Source organism: Anolis sagrei, chromosome 4 (assembly GCF_037176765.1).
Source record: "Anolis sagrei isolate rAnoSag1 chromosome 4, rAnoSag1.mat, whole genome shotgun sequence".
Lineage (NCBI taxonomy): Eukaryota > Metazoa > Chordata > Lepidosauria > Squamata > Dactyloidae > Anolis > Anolis sagrei.
In genome coordinates, this window is record NC_090024.1 from 77089433 (window position 1) to 77109628 (window position 20196).

At 39.2% G+C, this 20196-nt stretch overlaps 1 protein-coding gene across 1 annotated transcript in view; it reads left to right on the forward strand.

The window, feature by feature from the left end:
* LOC132773477 (cytidine monophosphate-N-acetylneuraminic acid hydroxylase-like) overlaps positions 1–18382 on the forward strand; it is a 45011-nt gene extending 26629 nt beyond the window's left edge. Inside the window, exons 9-13 of the mRNA XM_067467079.1 lie at positions 3007–3150; positions 4973–5147; positions 13398–13514; positions 15045–15160; positions 17862–18382. Coding sequence (XP_067323180.1) covers positions 3007–3150; positions 4973–5147; positions 13398–13514; positions 15045–15160; positions 17862–17943 — 634 coding nt within the window. The 3' untranslated portion in view covers positions 17944–18382. The remainder of the gene's footprint in view (positions 1–3006; positions 3151–4972; positions 5148–13397; positions 13515–15044; positions 15161–17861) is intronic.
* Positions 18383–20196: the final 1814 nt, after the last annotated feature.

Here is a 20196-nt window from a genome sequence, read left to right on the forward strand (position 1 = left end):
TTCAAAGTCTAATTGTGAAAAGCCTTGACTTTGGGAAATTCTCCCTGTAGTGTCCTACTTGCCTGGTGTCCACGGCAATGTTTGCCATCAGACGTTTTAGGAGGGAGATATTTCATTTTTGTTCTTTAGTTTTTTGTTTTATCAGTAATCAGTAATTGCTGCTAAGCATGCGAGTCCTTTCTTGCTGCAGCATTTTATTGCTTTATTGTTTTATAGATTTTTTAAAGCTTTTATAGTCTTATAGCTTTACACTTTTATTGTTTTATTGTATAAGACTTGCAACAAGGGATCCATACCTCAGCTGACATGAGTGCCCGTAACAACTTCACAACTATGTATCTATCAGCCTCCTTAGATGGTGTGATTTTAACATCCTAGGACACTTTCACCCCATACGGGGGACAGAGACCAACAAGGGATACCACACGATGTTATGTGACTTCCAGCGTAGGTTCCGCCTCCAACCAGGGTAACAGTTTCGCTGGATGCTTCCACTCCAACACATGTTGTTCTAGGTCCAATGCAGCCAACACAGGGCCTCCTAGCAATGGTTTCCCCATTTGATGGGGAAAGTATTGAGGAAAAGGAGATGTGCTTCCACTGCTCTTTCCTTGTGGAAGCCTAGCAAAGTGGGATGCTTCACCGGGGCTTTCTGATGAGGTCTAAGGAGAAAGAGACTCATATGGCTCTCACAATGACAAGCAGTAATGACTTCTATACATTAGGCCTGTTTGATCAAGAAAAAATTTGTTTCTAAATTCGATTCGTAATTGGGGTGTTTTTTTGTTTCGATATTTAAAATATTTACAAAACTTTTAAAAAAAATGTTTTGTTATTTACGAAATTTCGTAAATATTTACAAAACATTTTAGAAACAAATTTTTTCTTGATCAAACAGGCCTAAGTGTGAATGTTGCAGTAATGGTCACCTTGATCAATGATTAGCATTGAATGGCTTTCATTTCTCCCACCCTGGACATTCCATAGATAATATTAGATGATATAACTCTCCATTTGCCTAGTTTCCAACAGATCTCTGAGGATGATGCCTGCCATAGATGTGGGCAAAATGTCAGGAGAGAATGCTTCTGGGTCATACATACAGCCCTGAAAACTCACACAAGCGGCCTCCGCGCGCCATCCGGCTCCGGCTCCTGCGCCCTTCTCCTCCTCCTCCTCGGGTGAGCGCGCGCGCGCCATCCAATCGCCTCCGGCTTCTGCGCCCCCTCCTCCTCCTCCTCCTCCTCCTAGCACTTCCTGCAACACAGCTGGGAGGAGGAGGAGGAGGAGGAGGGGGGCGCAGAAGCCGGAGCTGGATGGCGCGCGGAGGCCGCTTGTGAGCGCGCACGCGCCATCCAATCGCCTCCGGCTTCTGCGCCCCCCTCCTCCTCCTCCTCCTAGCACTTCCTGCAACACAGCTGGGAGGAGGAGGAGGGGGGGGGCGCAGAAGCCGGAGCCGGATGGCGCGCGGAGGCCGCTTGTGAGTGCGCGCGCGCCATCCAATCGCCTCCGGCTTCTGCGCCCCCTCCTCCTCCTCCTCCTAGCACTTCCTGCAACACAGCTGGGAGGAGGAGGAGGAGGAGGAGGGGGGCGCAGAAGCCGGAGCCGGCTGGCGCGCGGAGGCCGCTTGTGAGCGCGCGCGCGCCATCCAATCGGCTTCTGCCACGGTGCACTGCTGGGGTGCTTGGGAGCGCCGGATTGGCTCCCAGGCACCAGCAGCAGCACTCAGTCAGCACAGCAGCCTCCATCCCATTAACGACACGAGCTGAAGCTCGTAAAATATATGGGGCTGCTGTTTCGATATTTTTAAACCCTTCCGGGTTTAAAAAAGTGTTTTGATATCGCGTCGGAAATGGTAAAAATAACGATTTAATTACGAAATAACGAATTAACGAACTAAAACCGACAGGCCTACTATACATATCTAATTACAAAGTGTAAAATCAAGACTCAGCACTTTATGTTTTTAATATGTCATATGTTTTGAATCTGTTCAATTGCCTTATGTGTTTTATTTGCTTATTTATTTCAATTGTTTTATAGTTTGATAGGGCATGCTCTATTATTATATTGGTTTTATTGTAATGTTTATGTCTGGATTTTATAAGCCACCTTGAGTTCCCTTCAGGATAAGAAAGGCAGGGCATAAATGAAGTAAACAAATAAATAATATCAACATTGCAGCAATGTATCATTTTTTCTACGGTAAATGTAACCGATATATCCCTACTGCCATCAATGCTTTTGAGGCTAGGATTGGTTTTCTGTTACTGTATGGCTCCCCTATTTGGATTTCTGCAATAAATAAATCATTTAGTATACTAAATGTCAAGTTTCTCCAAAACTAATGGGGCTCCCTAGATGAGTGCATTACACCGTGCTATGCACTGAGATGCATCAGACCACTCTTGAAACCTTGGCATGGATAAGAGCTATAAAATTCTGGCTACCCATACATTTTCAAGCAGACCCCGATAGCTATATTTCCTCTATTATCAGATAATTTTGTTTCAGAATGGTCATCTTTGATTCCCAGAACGATCAAAGCAATTGGCCTGTCTTTGGAAGGACTCTTAAGGCTTACAAATGTGGAAGCCTGCAAGTCAGTCAAGAGCCCCTACCACATTATTAATTCCATGTGAGCATGGAGTCATGGCAGCTTATTTTCCCATTTTGCTTAATCCTATCAAGAGAAGGGCTTTGGCTATTGCAAGATGTAATGTGTTGCTATCAGCTCTTTTGGATGGGAGATATAAAAACATGGAACATTCTAAAAGGATTTGTTCCTGTGACTTGGTTTCTGTTGAAACACTTCACCATTCATTGTTTGTATAACTAGGAGTGGTTTGTAAGCCAGACGTTTGTAACTGGGGGACTGCCTGTATACCTGTTATGGTATTTGTTGATCTCTTACACAAGGAAGGAGAGTACTGGCTTATTCCCTCTTTTTGTTCTTTGCTCTTTTCCAACACTATAAGAATTGTAGATTGTCTTTTCTTAACCTAGTTATATCAAGGAAACCAACCTTAAAAATGACCCAGAAGAATTGAACAGATTAATAAAAAAGAAATGTGCTGATGTTTTCACGTGGACACCAAAACCGGGAGCGACTTTGGATTTAGCAAGGATTCTCAAAGATCCAACTGACAGGTAATCCTGATTACTAGGGCTGGGCGGTTTCGTTTCGTTAATTCGTAATTCGTTAAAAATTTGTTATTTTTTTTATAATGAAACGATAATGAACCATTCTGGAGCAACTTAAAAACGAAACGAATTTTTAAATTCGTTTCGTAAATGCTTCGGATTCGTTATGTATTCGTTTCGTTATCGGTTTGAGGTCGTTTCATTATTATTTCCGCATGTCTGGGGCAAGTTTAATAGTTGTTTTTTGTTTAATTAGTGAAAAAAAATTATAATATCACACCAACAGTCAACAACAGAGGGAGAGGGAAGCTTCAGAAGTTTCCCCTGTCCCATTTGGAGGTTTTTTAGCGTATTGCGCAGTCGCGTCCGCCATTAACGAATCGATTAGTTATTGTTTCTTATTTGTTTCGTTAATGTTTCGTATTTTTTTACATTTACGAAATTTCGTAAATATCGAACTTTTTAAAAGAAAAAATTCAGAATTCTTTTAAATATTGAAACGCAAAACCCCCCAAAAAAACGAATCGATTTTAGAAACAAATTTTTCCGTTGTTACCCAGGCCTACTGATTACTATTACTCTTACTATTATTATCCAGCTAGTCCAATGCTCGGCAGCCAGGTTGTTCACTGGAGCGGGGTACAGGGAGCGCACAATCCCCCTGTTGTGCCAGCTCCACTGGCTGCCTATTTGCTTCCGAGCACAATGTAAAGTGCTGGCTTTAGCCTATAAAGCCCTAAACAGTTCTGGCCCAAACATATCTCTCTCTACGAACCACCCAGGATGTTAAGATAATCCGGTGAGGCCTTGCTCTTGGTTCCACCTGCTTCACAGTTGCGACAGGTGGGAATGAGAGACAGGGCCTTCTCCGTGGTGCCCCCCCCCCCCCCGGCTGTGGAACTCGCTCCCCGGTGACATTAGATCCACCCCTTCTCTCCTGACCTTTCGTAAAAAACTCAAATTCTGGCTTTGGGATCAAGCGTTTGTACAATAGATGGATTAACTGGGAAGAGAACATTTGAGTGGACTGCAATGGATTGATTTGTATTATGTTTTGAACTGGCACACTGTTTGAACTGAATGTTTATAACTGTTTTAACTGTTAATTATAATTGTGATTTTTAATGTATTGTTTTGGCATCTAATGGATGCCTGTTGTAAGCCATCCTGAGTCCTTCTTTGGAGGTGAGAAGAACGGGATATACTGCAAATGCTCTAAATAAATAAATAAATAAATAAATACTAGCATTATTACTATTTAAATATTCCCTTGAAATCATAATGTGCATGCATGCAAACATGTACTTTTACTGATCCTACTGAATTGAGCATGGCTAAAACCGGAGTTGGGAGGTAAGGTAAATGATTTTTTTTAATCTGAGGGAGAAAGCTCTAAAATGCTTGATTTCCTTAGGATGTCAGAACAAGGAAGTGGAAGCAAGGAAGAACAAGATTCCCTTGCGACATTCGCTGAATCAATCTTTTTCTCCTTTCCTTTCCCATAAAAACAGGTTTCAAAATATCCAGTGAAATAATGTTTGATTTGGTCCAATGAGAAAAGAAACTTGGCTTGGTGACTATGCTTAAGTATAGGAATAAATGAAAAAAAAAAACCATGGTCTGCTTTGGTTTTTGATTGCCTTTTGATTTATTAAGTTTTTATGAAATTATAAATTCATTAAAATGTGGTAAACACTTTAAATTGCAGCATAAATGATGCATAATTCAAAATCACAGCACAGAAGATAGAAATGCTGCTAGTGACCTAGTAGGAAAAGTCTCAGGTCGCTCCCTTTGACAATGTGTAACTTTGTTTTCTCTCTTCTAGTAAAGGAATTATGGATCCTCCTGCAGGGACAAAAGTTTTCAAAGAGTTGTGGGACTTCAAACCATACATTGATTCTCTCAGTGCTGCAATTGATGATGAGATATTTTGCTATCCCTCCTGGATAAAAGAATACTATGTGTGGGCTGGATTTAAAGGCTACAACCTTGTAATAAGAGTAAGTTAGGCCATGCTTACATAGAGCAATTTACTCTGGTGTAAATCTGGACCAAAGCAGCTCTGGATACACACAATCATTCTGAATCTGGGGCTGTTGTCCACATGGACTGGGACTGCATTAGCCCACTAGGCCATCATTTCATTCTCTAAGTTGCCACTGCTACTCCTAGTTGGCCCTTGGTGCAAGTACTTGGCTGTTGCAGCCTTGTCTGGGGCATATTGTGATGACCAAGAAGGAGAGGAAACCAACACCCTCCTTCTTGTTGCTCAGATGGGTGCCCTATTCTCATATTAGCAGATGAAACCTCAGCAGATGCAACCTCAGCAACCAGACACTCACCTGGAGGTCTGTGGATGATGTCAGACCAAGGCACCCATTGAACCAACAAGAAGGAGGGGGTCAATCTCACCTTATTGCTGGTTACATGGGCTCCCCATTCTGACTGTGAATACCAGGAGATGAAATGGAGTTTCATGGTCAGCAGGAAGGAGCATCAGTGATATGGGAACAAGCTATTCACTTCCCCTGTGATGATCAGTACAGGGAAAGGGTGATAGTGGCAGTTTCCAATCTAAAATCAGTCTAAAATGGATCCAATCAATCTGTCCAGGTTTCTATGAAGCCCTGGGATACTCCAGAGTTTCTAACAAACTCCAGAGTATCTTCTGACTTTGCCCAAAGCAGGGCAAAGTCAGATTAAAAGCCAAAATCCCAGGCTTCTCAGCCAAAGTCATTGTGCATGTGGTACATGCACAGTGGGTCTGTTTCTCAACCTTCCTAATGCCTCAACCCTTTAATACAGTTCCCCATGTTGTGGTGACCCCCAAACATAAAATTATTTTCATTGCTACTTCATAAATGTAATTGAAGTATTGTTATGAATTGTAATAAAATATCTGATATGTAGGATGTATTTTCATTCACTGGATCAAATTTGGCACAAATACCTGATATGCTCAAATTTGAATACTGATGAGTTTGGAGGGGGGGGGGTTGTCATTTGGTAGTTGTAGTTGCTGGGATTTATAGATAACCTACAATCAACGAGCATTCTGAACTCCATCAATGATGGAATTGAACCAAACTAGGCACACAGAACTCCCATGACCAACAGAAAATATTGGAAGGGTTTTGTGGGCATTGACCTTGAGTTTTGGAGTTATAGTTCACCTGCATCCAGACAGCACTGTGGACTCAAACAATGATAGATCTGGATCAAACTTGGAATGAATACTGAATATCCCCAAATGTGAACACTGGTAGAGTTTGGGGGAAATAGACCTTGATATTTGGGAGTTGTAGTTGCTGGGATTTATAGGGTTTTTTAAAATAATTTTTTATTGATTTATCACATTTATTACATACTATTACATTTTGTACATCAACCTCTTTAACATGTTGTTTTGTTGTTTTACTCTGACATTTCCCCCCTTTTTCTCTTTTTTCCTTTTTTTTTTTCCCCACAGTGCTCCCCTCCACCCATCTCAAGCCACCATTCTTACATTTCATCTGTCCAAAATTTCATTTCTTCTTGTGACGGTAATTTTCCTTCCTTATTTTTTAATCCATTTACCACAAATCTTCCCCATACAGCATCAAAATCGCTTTGTTTCCATATACCTTTTTTAACCTTTAATATACACGTCAATTTATCATTTATTGCTATTTTCCATACTTCTTTATACCACTCCTCTATTTGTATATTCATTTCTTTTTTCCAGTTCCTTGCTATAAGCAGTCTTGCTATAGTTAATAAGTTTGTTATCGCTTCTTTATCCTCCTTTTTCAATTGCTTATCGTTATATAATGATAGTAAAGCTATACTAGGACTTTTATCTATTTTTATATTCATTATATTTTCTATTTCTCTAAATACTTTCTCCCAAAAATTATTTACATATTTACATTGCCACCACATGTGTATATATGTTCCTGGTTCTTGACACCCTCTCCAACAATTTATTGAGTTATTTTTATTCATATATGCTATTCTTACCGGTGTCAAGTACCACTTCCATATTAACTTGTAATAATTTTCTTTAACTCGTATCGATAAATTTTTTAAATGTCTTTGTCCCCATAATTGTTGCCACTCTATTTCACTTATTTTTATCCCTAAATCCTCTTTCCAAATCTCTTTAAGGGTGCACTTTTTTGTTTTTTCATCCTTCATTTCAATTAGTATCTTATAAATTTTGCTAATTATACCTCTCAAGTTTTCGTATTCTTCTACAGCCCTTCCCTTCTGTATTATTTGTTCGAATTGATTGAGTTGGCTTCCACTTCTATTATTTTTTTTCCAGTTTATTAACCATTGTTCTAATTGTATACAATGAAACCATGACAATTTTATTTCTTTAAACTCTTCCAACATCATTTCCCTCTTCATTTCCACCTTCATCCAATCCCCTATCCTATCTAAGTTTATTTCCCTTACCTTTTTATCCATTACTTTTTAAAAAAAATTTGGGAACTTCTTTTCCATCACTATTGGGGTTATAATTGATCCCTCCTTTATTAACCTCCCCTTATATTTATTCCATACTTTCAGTATGTTGCTCAGCATTGGGTTTCTAATTTCCCTCATTTCTTTTCTAGTAAACTGTTTAAAAAATATATTCCAAGTTTCATCTTCCACTTTTCCTGAATCATTGCTAAGCCAATCTATTCCCTCTTTTTTAACCATTCCTTCTATAACCAAACTTAATCTACTTGCTTCATAATATTTTTTTATATTAGGTAGCGCCAGTCCACCCTCCTTTTGCGATCTGTACCATAACTGTTTATTTAGTCTGTTTCTTTTACTTCCATTACAGTACTTATTAATCATTTGTTGCCATCTAGTTAGTTCTTCTTCTGTAATTTGAAGTGGTAGCATCCTAAATATAAAATTTATTTTTGGAAGTATTTTCATTTTTACTAATGCTATTCTTCCAAACCAGGATAAGCGTATACCTTCGTTCTCTATTAACTTTTTCTGGACTTCTTTCCTTAATGTTACTACATTTACTTCCTCTATCTCTTTTAAATCCTTAGTTATTATTACTCCCAAGTATTTTAATTTGTTCTTAATTCTTATTCCCATTTTGCTCTGTTCTATAAAATCTTTTTCTTCTCCTTTTGTATAATTAAGTAGCATCATTTCTGACTTGTTCCAATTAACTTGTAAACCTGTTGCTTTCCCAAATATCTCCAAATGTTCTTTTATTCTATCCATTTTCTCCACTATATTTTCTATAAATAACAATGTATCGTCAGCAAATAAGCTCACCTTCTGTTTCTCCTTTTTTCCTAACCCTTCTAAATTTTTATCATTCCTTATGTTATTAGCAAACAGTTCTATCACCATAGCAAATAGTATCGGGGACAAAGGGCACCCTTGTCTGGTTCCTCTAGTCACTTTTATTTCGTTTGTCACTCCGTCATTTATAGTTACCACTGCTGAGTTCCTTGAATAAAATTGTTTTAGTACTCCTTTTATTCTATTTCCCATTCCAAATTTATTCAATATTTCCCTTAATGTCTCCCATTCCACACAATCGAACGCTTTAAAAATATCTAATGATAATATCCCTGCTTTTTCTTTCCCCTCTTTAGCCCAATGAATTTTATTTAATACTCTCCCTATCAGATTTGACATTTGTCTTCCTTTTATAAACCCGCACTGATCTTCTTTTATGTACTTATACATACATTTATTCATTCTATTGGCTATTATCGCGGACAATATCTTTGCATCCTGATTAATTAATGATATGGGCCTATATGACCCTGGGTCTGTTAAGTCTTTATCAGGTTTAGGTATTAATATTATTAATGATCTCCTCCATGATTCGGGTACTTTATCTCCCTTCATTATTCCATTATACAATTCTAATAATTTTGGGGTTAAAACTTCTCTAAAGCTTTTATAATATTCTGTCCCTAGACCATCCAAGCCCGGAGCTTTCCCTACTTTTAATTTTTTAATAACTTCCTCTATTTCTTTTTTCTTAATAGGTTGTTCCAGTAACTCTTTATCTTTCTCCTCCAGCTTACTCTCCCAATTTTCCTCCACATATTTCCTAATTGCCTCTATGGGGCTTGCTTTGGTTTGATATAGTTCTTTATAAAATTCTTCAAATACTTTCAATTTTTCTTTCATAGCTCTACATAATTTACCTGTTTTATCTTTTATCGTATTTATCATTCCTTCCATTTTCTTTTTCTGTGTTGATTTGGCTAACATCTTTGAATTCCTATCACTAAACTCAAAATATTCCCTCCTTAAATAAATTAAATTTTCTTGAACTTCGTCTATTTCCATTTTATCCCATTCCTCTTTTTTTGCTCTTAACCTAGCATAAATTCGTGTATCTCTCTTTATTACATATGCTTTTTCAATCTCTTCTATTTCTCTTTCTAAATTTCTTTTCCTTTCTTCTTGCCTTCTTTTTAAGTTAATTGTCTCTTTTATACATAACCCTCTGGTCACTGCTTTCATAGTGTCCCATAGAACTCCCTTTGTCACCCCCTTTTCATTAAAGCCCCATATTTCTTGCCATTCTGCTTGCACTTTATCTACTATCTCTTTATGATTTAGTATTCTTGTATTTAACCTCCACCTTTTCATTTTGTCATAATCACATTTCAACACAATCTCAATTGAAACCAATGCATGATCCGAAATCTTAATCATACCTATATCAGCATTTAGCACTTTACTTATCATATTTTTGGAGACGAAAATATAATCAATTCTTGTATACACCTTATGTAACGATGAATAATATGTATATCTACTTTCATTCCCTTTTACCAATCTCCACACATCCTTTAATTGCCATTTATTCATTACTCTACTTAATTCCGTTGTTTCAATATTTCTAGCTTTTGATGCTATCGTAGTTTTATCCTTCTTTAAATCCATACAGCAATTACAATCTCCTCCAAATATTACATTTTGTTGATGGTAATTCTCTATTTGCTCTAACACTTTTTCATAAAATTCTTGCTGTTTTACATTTGGTGCGTATACATTTACTAATACATATTTTTCCTCCCCTATTTCCCCATATATTATTATATATCTTCCTTCTTCATCTTTCAGTACCTTATTTATGACAAAATTACATTTCTTAGCTATTATTATTGCTACTCCTCTTGACTTTGATGACCCAAAAGATGTTTCATAGTTCCTTATCCAGCTCGACTTTAGCTCGTTTGAGCCCCGCCTATTTTGATGTGTTTCCTGTAGGAAGATGAGGTCCGCTGCGTCCTTCTTCAGTAAAGATTCAATCCGCCTTCTCTTAATTACCGTCCCCAACCCTCTCGTGTTAAGTGTTGAAATTCTTAATTTATGGGACATCATTTCCATTTCCCTTTAAAAGCTTTTTTGTGGCTTGAAACAACGTGAACCCTTGTCCCTTTCCCTCCCCTACCCTTGCTCCCCATTCCCCCCTCCCCCCAATCCCCCCACTTTCCTCATTCCCCCCTTCCTCCCCTTCCAATCTTCGGGACTACTCGTCCCAATCATGGCCCCCGGCCTTCCCAATTGGGGAGGGGGGCGAAGTCATCCCGTGGCCCAGAGTCTCCCTCCCCCCGAGTGCTCATTTTAAATCAATAAAAAGCTTGATTGCAGTGTATAGTTTCTTCTTACATCTCGATTCCTCCAACGGCACCGATTAATTCCTCCAATTCTCCTCCATCCGGATCCTTCACCTCCTCTTCCTTTCGATCTCTCTCTCTTGTCTTCTTACTATGCCAAGCTCCTCCAGTAGTTGGTAACCTTGTTCCAGTGTGTCGATTCTATATCTCTTGCCTTTCCATTGAAATTTAAGAAAGACAGGGTATCCCCAGGTGTACACAATTCCAGCTTTCATTAACTGCGTCGTAATAGGCTTCATTGTGTATCTCCAGTTCTTAGTTTCAGGACAGTAGTCATTAAATATTTCCAATTTTGAATCGCCCATCTTTAGGAGATCTGGATTTTTCTTTAATATTTTCATCAAATCTTCTTTCTTTGCGAAGTTGTGAAATCGAATTATTATGTTCCTAGGAATTATTCTATTTCTTCCAGCCAGAAGGCGATGAACTCTCTCAATATCCAGTTCTGACCAGCTTAGTGTTGGCGAAATCTTTTGCAACCATTTCAAGATCTCAGATTTCAGATCTTCTTTCTTGTTTCCTTCTGGATAATTTTTTATTATTGCGTTGTTTCTTCTTTGGTTGTCTTGCATGTACACAAACTTTCTTTCCACATCTGAGAGCCTGTTTTCATTTTTTTGCATTTGTTGTTTGAGTACCAGTTGTTCCTGTGTACTTCTTTCAATTTCTGCTTTGTTTTTTCGTATTTCTCCCTGTGCAATCTCCAGGGCTTCTCTTATTGTCTGAAATTTTCCATCTGAACTTTTTCGTTCCGCATCCATCTCTGCTCTCATTTCTTTATTGCTGGTCAGAATTTCTTGCTTCAATGCCTGAATTTCGCCCTTCCTTATTTCTCTTTCTTTATCAAACATCAGGTTCAAATTCAAGTTCATTTCCTTTGTTTGTCTTTCAGCCTCTCCTTTAATCAATTCTGCTATTTTACTTAGCATTTGACTACTACCCATCCCCAATTCTTCCCTCTCACTGCTCATCCTGCTTTCTTTTGGCTCTGCTGTTAAACATGGTAGCGAGGTAGAAATAGTTCCTCCCCCTTTTGCCCCCCATTCCATTTGAGGGGGGGGTTGGGGGGGTGTTCGTTTTAACTTTCCCTTAATTGTGGGGAGGGGAGGACTTCTCCTGACAGTACTCATTTCCTCAGGGGGCTGTGAAGCCCTATCCAGTCTTTCTAATCTTGAAAGCGATCTGTCTGACGGCTTGGATCGCAACCAAAGAGGATTTGGCTTTGGGGTATCCTGACTTTGTTTCTTCCTTCTCATTCAACCTCAGCTTTACTCCTCCTGCTTTCATCAATTTTCTTAATTACTTAGTTTTCCCGTTCTACACAGCACAAAGTACAAGAAAGTCCCACTCAAATATACCTTGCAATGCCAAGAGGGTTCGCCTTTAATATGACGAGACTAGCTCGATCCTTCTTCAAAGGAGGAATCTGCCTCTAATCTTTATTTTGCCTTCCCGGATCATTAAGTCACTAAATCCAATATTTCTAGTATTTTAATATTGTATTTAAATTGCAAGCTGTTTATCTTCTCCAAGTCAGTGCGCAATTATAATTAGCAAGTTGGTTTCACTTTCAACTTCAGCTTCCAAACAACTTTCACTATCAGGCAGCTTCGGCGGCCACCCTATCTTCTGCCAAAGCTCATAAATCAAAGCAATTAATTGGTAATAAATTACCTTCTTGGGCTCTTCACATGCTACAGACTTTCGCCTCCCCTTTGATCCAGAAAGGACAATTATCCATCCATTTTCACTGCTTGTTTGCTTAAATTTCCCCAAGAGCTGGAGGAAAGACGTCTGTTCAACCGGCCATGGTAACTCCGCCCCCCTGCTGGGATTTATAGTTCACCTACAAACAAAGTGCATTCTGTACCCCAACAATGATAGAATTGGGCTAAACTTCCCACACAGAAGCCCCATGCTTTGAAGGGACTTGCTGGCGTGAGCCTCCCTCCTGCCTTGCATGCTCTCCCTTACCTGCACATGGACACCATGCTGCCATGCGCCAAGCACGCCTGCTCTTCCCTCCCTTTTTGGAGTCTCAGGAACAGTCCTCCCCTTGGCTGAGAGGCCGTCTGAGAGACTGGCCAATCACAGCAGAGGAGGGTTTTTGGTGGGAGGATTTGCCGTCTGTTTTCAAAATGGAAGAAAAGAACAGGCAGAGAGGTCTTCAGTCTTCTCTGCCAAAGGTATTTTTAAGACCATCAGAAATAAGTGTTTTCTGATGGTCTTTGGTGACTCCTCTGAAACCCCCTCACAACCCCCCCCTCCCCCAAGAGTCCTGGCCCCCAGGTTGAGAAACCTTGTCTTAAAGTGTAAAACTGCTTCACAGGGCAAGATGTCACAGAATGATAACATTTTACACAAAATTAGCTTATCAAAAGTTTTTTTAAGACAAAATGTTGAACAGAAATACAATGAAAAGAAATGTAGAAAATTGTCATTGAAAGATTGAATGATTGAGAATAAATTACAGCAAACAAAAATAGACTGGTTTTGAGGAGAGGACTGTAAATATTCAGCTTGTTCTTTATCATGTCCAGTATAGTAGAAGCTATACTGTGATTTTTTTTAACCTTCCTGATGTTTATATTTCATACCTAGGTAATAGAAACTGATGATGATTTCAACCCTTTGCCTGGAGGCTACAACTATTTGGTGGATTTTTTAGACTTAACATTCCCAGCAGAGAGACCAAGCCGTGATTCTCCATATGAAGAGGTAATATATATTTGTAATAATAGTGTATACCTTTTCTACCAAAAAGTTGCCCTGCCAGAGGGATGTAGAGGAAGAGATTAAGGGACCAGTCCTCATGTTTGTAGGGGATGGAAAGATACCTTTTAACATGAATAGAATAATTTAAAAGAAAATCTTCAAATTGGATGGGGAAAGGGTATTTGGAATGTTCTAAATTATTTGCATTTTGGTAGAAGACCGATTATTTCCATATAGGATCTTTGCTGTATGCTAGAAAGCATAGTCCTTAGACAAAAACCTGAGAAAATTGATTTCATGGTCTGGACTACCTGTTAAATAGTTTGTGTCAGGAGCAACTTGAGAAAAATGTTCTGGTGTGAGAGAATTGGCCGTCTACAAGGATGTTGCCCAGGTGTTACCATCCTTGTGGGAGGCTTCTCTCATGTCCCCACATGAGGAGCTGGAGCTGATAGAGGGAGCTCATTCACACCCTCCCTGGATTCGAACCTGGAACCTGTTGGATTTAACCCATTGCGCCACCGGGGGCTCCTTGTTAAATAGGTAGCAAAATATTTAGCTTGATGTGGAAAAACTTGAGTTTTATCATCCTTGCTAGCTGTTTGGAAACCTGGATAGAGAATGCCCTAGGAAGAAAGAAAAAATGGGTTTCCAGGTCAAAAATTCCATTCCCAAACAGAAAATACTATTATCCTGTTACCCACAAAATAAACTCTGATGGTCAAAGGCTTTCATGGCCCAAATCACCGATGTGTTGTGTGGTTTCAAGGCTGTATGGCCATGTTTTAGCAGTATTTTTCTCCTGCCATTTTGGCTGCATCAGTGGCTGGCATCTTCATAGGATCTGATGGTAGTAAAGTCAGTGAAGTATATATACCTTTGGAATGTCCAGGGTGAGAGAAATGAACAATTTTCTATTGAACAAGTATAAAGGATGTGATATGCAAGCTAGAGTTGTATGTGTTTAGTGGGATCCACCTATTAGCATGTAAGTAACCTTGAAGATCACATAGTGAACAAATTTGCTGAGAAGTAGCCTGGCCTTTTTTCCCTTTGAAGAGCTAGTGAACACCATCCGACAAAGGATGTCCTTAGGCAGCAAACAATTCAAATGGAACAATGGCCAGGCTTCTTCTATGCAGATGCCCTCACTAATTGATTATGCTATCTTCATGATTGCTCACATACAAATCTAGCTTGCTCATTGTACCCTTTACACTTGTTCAACAGACAGGCGAAATGTCAGGAGAAAAATGCTCCTAGAACACAGCCATATAGCCCGGAAACCACACAATCACCCAAAATAAACTCTAATCCTAAAAAACAAGGACATCCTGTTTTTAAAAACAGTAATGTTTGACCATTCCCAACTGAGCAATTTGTTTTAATTGTACATCTGGCTAAAAAGACACCTTTTAACACTGAAAGGACTTTCAACACCAGTTTGTGATACAGACAAAATAGAGCAAAAACCTTATCATTGGGTCCCAGCTGTTTTTAGTGAATTCATTGTTTTACTTTGTTTTACTACAGATCAAAGCCCGAGTCAGTGTCATGAGACATGTAGTGAAGCATGGATTGCTCTGGGATGACCTCTATATAGGATTCCAAACTCGGCTACAACGTGACCCTGACATATATCACCATCAGTAAGCTCCTTATTTAAATTGTTGATTTGTAAAGTGCTGGTTGTCATAATACCTAATTTTCTTTCTAAATTTCTCCAGAAAATACACCTCTGTGTATAAATCACTAAGCTGGTGCTTCTTAACATAGATCCATTTGCAATAATAATCCCGTTCCAAAGCATGCTTTTGACTTCAACTTACACAGGCTTCTATTTTGTGGATTTGATTATTTGCAGATTGGTAGCTGCCTCTGACTCTCCAAGCTTGCCCAATTCCACTTTCTAGGACAACAACACTCCTATACAAATCTCCTGCAGTGTTGTCATTTTTATTTTCACCTTCCCTTTCCCCTCCATCTTCTTTGCTGCCAACAATCCCCTCCGGTTGATAGTGCTTGTAGTCCACCAATAATTGGCTCTGCTTGCTCCTCACATGTCCGGCTTACTTTGTTTGCCTTGATCTGTCAATGCATGTTCCTGTAGCCATCCACCACAGCTCATAAGCTGCACAACCCTCTGCCACTTCTGCACCACCAATGATGTTAAATCAGTGGCTCCCACCAGGGGCTCCTAAAAACATCAAATCATCCGGGCGTCCCCTGGGCAGCGTCCTTGCAGATGGCCAATTCTCTCACACCAGAAGCGACTTGCAGTTTCTCAAGTCACTCCTGACACGACAAAAAAGTGGCTCTCAACCTTTTTTTTTGACCAGGGACCACTTGAACAGGGACCACTCCAACATTAGTATCAAAATGGTTACAAATGAGTTTCTGGTCAACTTTAGATTCGGTTTGGTTATTTGGGGAGCTGATTCAGAACATTGCATTGGGTAGAGCACATCAGCTCTAGTTTCTGATAAAAGAACATATGCCATCCTGTAGTTGCCATCTGCTCACCCACAGAAAACCATATTTAATAATCTAGAGCTGATGTGGCGGTAGTGGGTAGTCAGCCTCTCCCCTCCTGACATCCCCGATGCCTCAGCACTATAAGAAGGTTTCGCGAGACCAGTTGCTCTTGTTGCCATGTAGTTTCAAGGCAATGGAGTAGTAATAGTGAGGCGAAGACCATATTTTTGTTCTTACAGACCATTGGTGATCCACAAACCACAGGTTGGGAACCACTGTGTTAAATCAAGGCCAACTAGAAGAAGACGGATGGAGCGAGTGAGGAAGAAGACAAAGAGGAACTGATATTGCTGCTTCTGCAACATCTCTCTTCCTTTCCCATGTGTCCCCACTTCTCTTTCTCTAGTTAACCTCAGTTTAATAACCTTGTAGAGTGAGGAAGTGAACATGAAGGTGAAGGGTCACTTGATGTTGCTGTTTCTGGGATCTCCTTAGCTTTGCTCACCCTTCCCACCCACCCCCACCCCCCATCACTCTCAGTTCAGAACAACATATGTACAATGTGATCAATTGCATCAACACACACAATGTCCTTTTATGAGAGATTTAAAATGGTCTTTCTCTGTCCATGTGGATAAACTCCTTCAGCAGCTCATGAAACGAGAGTACTCTTCAAACTCTGTCTCTCTCCCTGCTTCACTCTGCTTCTCTCTCTGCACCTGCATAGCTCAAACGTGAACAAAAATGTAACAGTATCCAAAAGTCCCAGGCTCAGTCTGCTCCGCAGGCATTGCCCAACCAATCAGTTTCATGCATCTTATTTTTACAGTTGACACACATTAACTGATTTCTTACATGCGCCAACAGATGTGCCCTCCAAGTGTGGTGATTTTCATCCCACTAGCCCTAAAAATGACAAGAAGGGGAGGCTGGGAAGCCCACCCATTGCCACCAATGGGACAAAAATATCGGGTTTTTCATCAGCGGAGCAAAAATGCCCATTCTGCAGTGTGCCCATTTTTGGAGGTGCACCAAAATGGATATGGGGGGCTTCCATTATACAACAAGCAGAAACAGATAGCAATTCAGCCGAAATGCACAAGCCTAGTACCGAACTGTATTAGTGATTTAAAAGTATACATGTACTCTCAGTGAGAGAAAGGGTCTTCATTCTCTTCCTTGGCTGAGAGAAGAGCAAGAAGCCTGGCTGTGTGGAATGTTCCCCTCTTTTGCTGGAGGAAGGTGAGAAGGAAATGAAGAAGGGGAACCTGTCAGTGCAGGCTTGTTTCTGCCTTCACTGCTGCCATAGGACTGCCTCTTGTCTTGGTAGGATTTATTTAGTCTTGGTTTTTCCACCTTTGTAGGGATCCTGCACCTCTAGCTTCCATGAAAGTGTAGGGGAGACTGTATCTGAATGTTATTGTGACTAAAAACCTGCATTGCAACAATTTTTGTAATCAATCATAACAATTCATAACAATTATTTTAAAAATGCAAAAGGAGCCAAATCTCTTAAAAGTATAGCATATGGGGGGAAATGGTTGATCATCCATCACTTCCAAAACCTTGCCGTCTTGTTCTGTATGAAGCAGGCCTTTTCCTTTCGTTTTTCTTCTGATTTTTTTTTGTCTTTTGAAAACACTTATCTTCTATGTTTTCAGCAGAAGACAATATACCCAATTCTGGGGCTACTCGGGGAAAGATGCAAATTTCCTTACTAAATTTCCCAGTGGTATATAAATGCATTATCTCAAACTTTTCTTTTCAAAACAATATAAATGTACAAAACAACAGCAGCCTTATTAATCCAAGTTGCATCTAGCCATTGCCGTCCTTCTATGCTTAACCATATTTCATTTCTTATATATTTTAAAGGTTTTGGAACCATTTCCAAATAAAACTACCTCTGACGCCACCTGATTGGAAGTCTTTCTTGGCACAGCTCAAGAGTATCTGAAATAGAAATGAAAAGGCACTCACTTTACAGCTGTTAAGTGACATGGCTGATAAAAATGTCATTGTATTAATGCTTGATTTTACTGCTTGAGACAGTATAATAAATTTTTATATGCATATTATTTATATGTGAATATATTCTGACATAATGATGGAATAATTGTTGCCTCCTCCAATCATAACAGTTTAAAATACAGAAAAAGAGAGCAAACATAAATAATGTCACCAGTGAACATTGTAGATGTCTGCTGCCCCCTCTAATGGTTGTATTTGTTCTTGATACATGTTTTCAAGTCATTTCTGACCCATTGCGACACTAAGACCAACCTATCACAGAGTTTTCTTGGGCTGAGAGTGTGAAGACGGAATTTCAGCTGGTGCTGCTTTTTACTTGGTTACATGAGTGAAGCCCCTCCAATTTTCATTGTGTCAATCCCCTTCAATTTTCGGGTTTCCTTAACCTGACCTAAGCTAAAATAACAATGTTGTGGAGAATGCAGAGTAATACTGTACTGTCTGTACTGATGAGTTCTATATCTAATTACAAAAAACCAAACAGATTACATGTCCATTTCTCTGTGCTTCCTTTTTTTTGTCATACTGAAAATTATAGGTAGCTGTCTTTGTTCATAGGAAGAAATACAATTTAATAAAGCTTATCTGTTTCATTACTTTCTTTAAAAATGTCTATTAATTAGTCTACTTTTATCAACAATAAAAGACAAAATAAAAGACAAAAGACAAAAATACACAGCCAAACACAAATCACTATGGGTTGCTATGCATTTTCTGGGCTTTATAGCCATGTTCCACAAGCATCCTCTATACAATATCCTAGAATACTTGTAGGGTATCAGAACAAACACAAAACAATCTATGTAATGAGAAAGTATAATATCAAAAGAGCATATAGTATGCAATTTACCAAAATCTCCAGTACATAGCTCAGTTCAGTGGCATAAAGCAAAATCAAAAGGAGCAGCTGCTCTCAAACTTAACAGTTCTATGTCTGAATAAGGGTTCCACTATATATAGGCTTCAGGGATACATTCAATAAGAAAATTATTTAAACAAAGTAAGTATTGAGTCATGAGGCTATATGTAGACTGAAGACAATAATGAAGATGGAGCACCACTCTCAAAAAATCTTCATGGATAAAATTCAAATCAAGTCCAGTGAAAATGGAGCACTGCTTCTCAAAAAAAGTCTCTGAAGAAAAAGTCCAAATAGCATTCGATATAATCAGCAACTCTAGACTCATATCTGCAACAAAACATAACATAACATAGAGTAACAAGTATTTTACAGCAAAATTACAGAAGTAAAGATAATCCATACATCAAACATATACTCACATAGTGCTGCTTTCCTGAAAGAAAAAAAATTAACAGTTCAGAACTCTGTTTTGAAAGTGATCTACAATTTGACATTTAGTAACCAACATGTTATTTTTTAAAATTGCTATTCAAAATATGTTTAGACCTATGCGCCCCAAAAGCTACACTTTGAGTGACCCCTCTATAACACCCAGATCAGCAAATCTACTTCAAACTATGCCATCTGATTGAGGTTTACCAGTTAGCTGAAAATCATGGTTTTTCAGTTTGTCAAGAAGCACACTGTTGCAATCTAGCCTTGAGACACCTTTTCACCAGAGTCCAGTAGTACTAACTACAGAAGTTTATTAAGAAAAACATGTACAAAGGAGAACGGGGACATTTCCCAAAAGAGCAGCATAGTAGGAAATACAAAATAGCAACAGACCATAAATGGCAAAGTGCACGAAGTTCTAGATCAAGAGAGTCAAAAACACAGGCATAAATCCATGAGCATGAAAACAGGAACTGTTTCCAAAGCAAACCCTTCCAGGAACATAAGCAACCACAGGAAACTTGGATCATGAACTTGAAAGCTGAGACAGGAACCCAAACCTTATGGCGACATCTTGTCTGAGAGACACCAAGCAAACATCACTTAATTTAAACCCAAGCCCAACCAAGATGCCATGAGATCATGGTGAATGCACCTGGGCTTCAAGAACTTCTCACAGAGTCTCTCAGAATGCCTAATTAATCTATCTTTCACTCCTTCGGTCTGGAGACCAAATCCTGAGAAAACTCCCCATTGGCTGAAGGCTGTTTCCCAAGAAAAATGGACTTTTCACTGGTTTCCCTTTCCCATTACCAAGAAACAAACATTGGAATCCAAAACATCCTCTGCTTCGTCTTCATCCTCCTGTAATTCTCTCCAGTC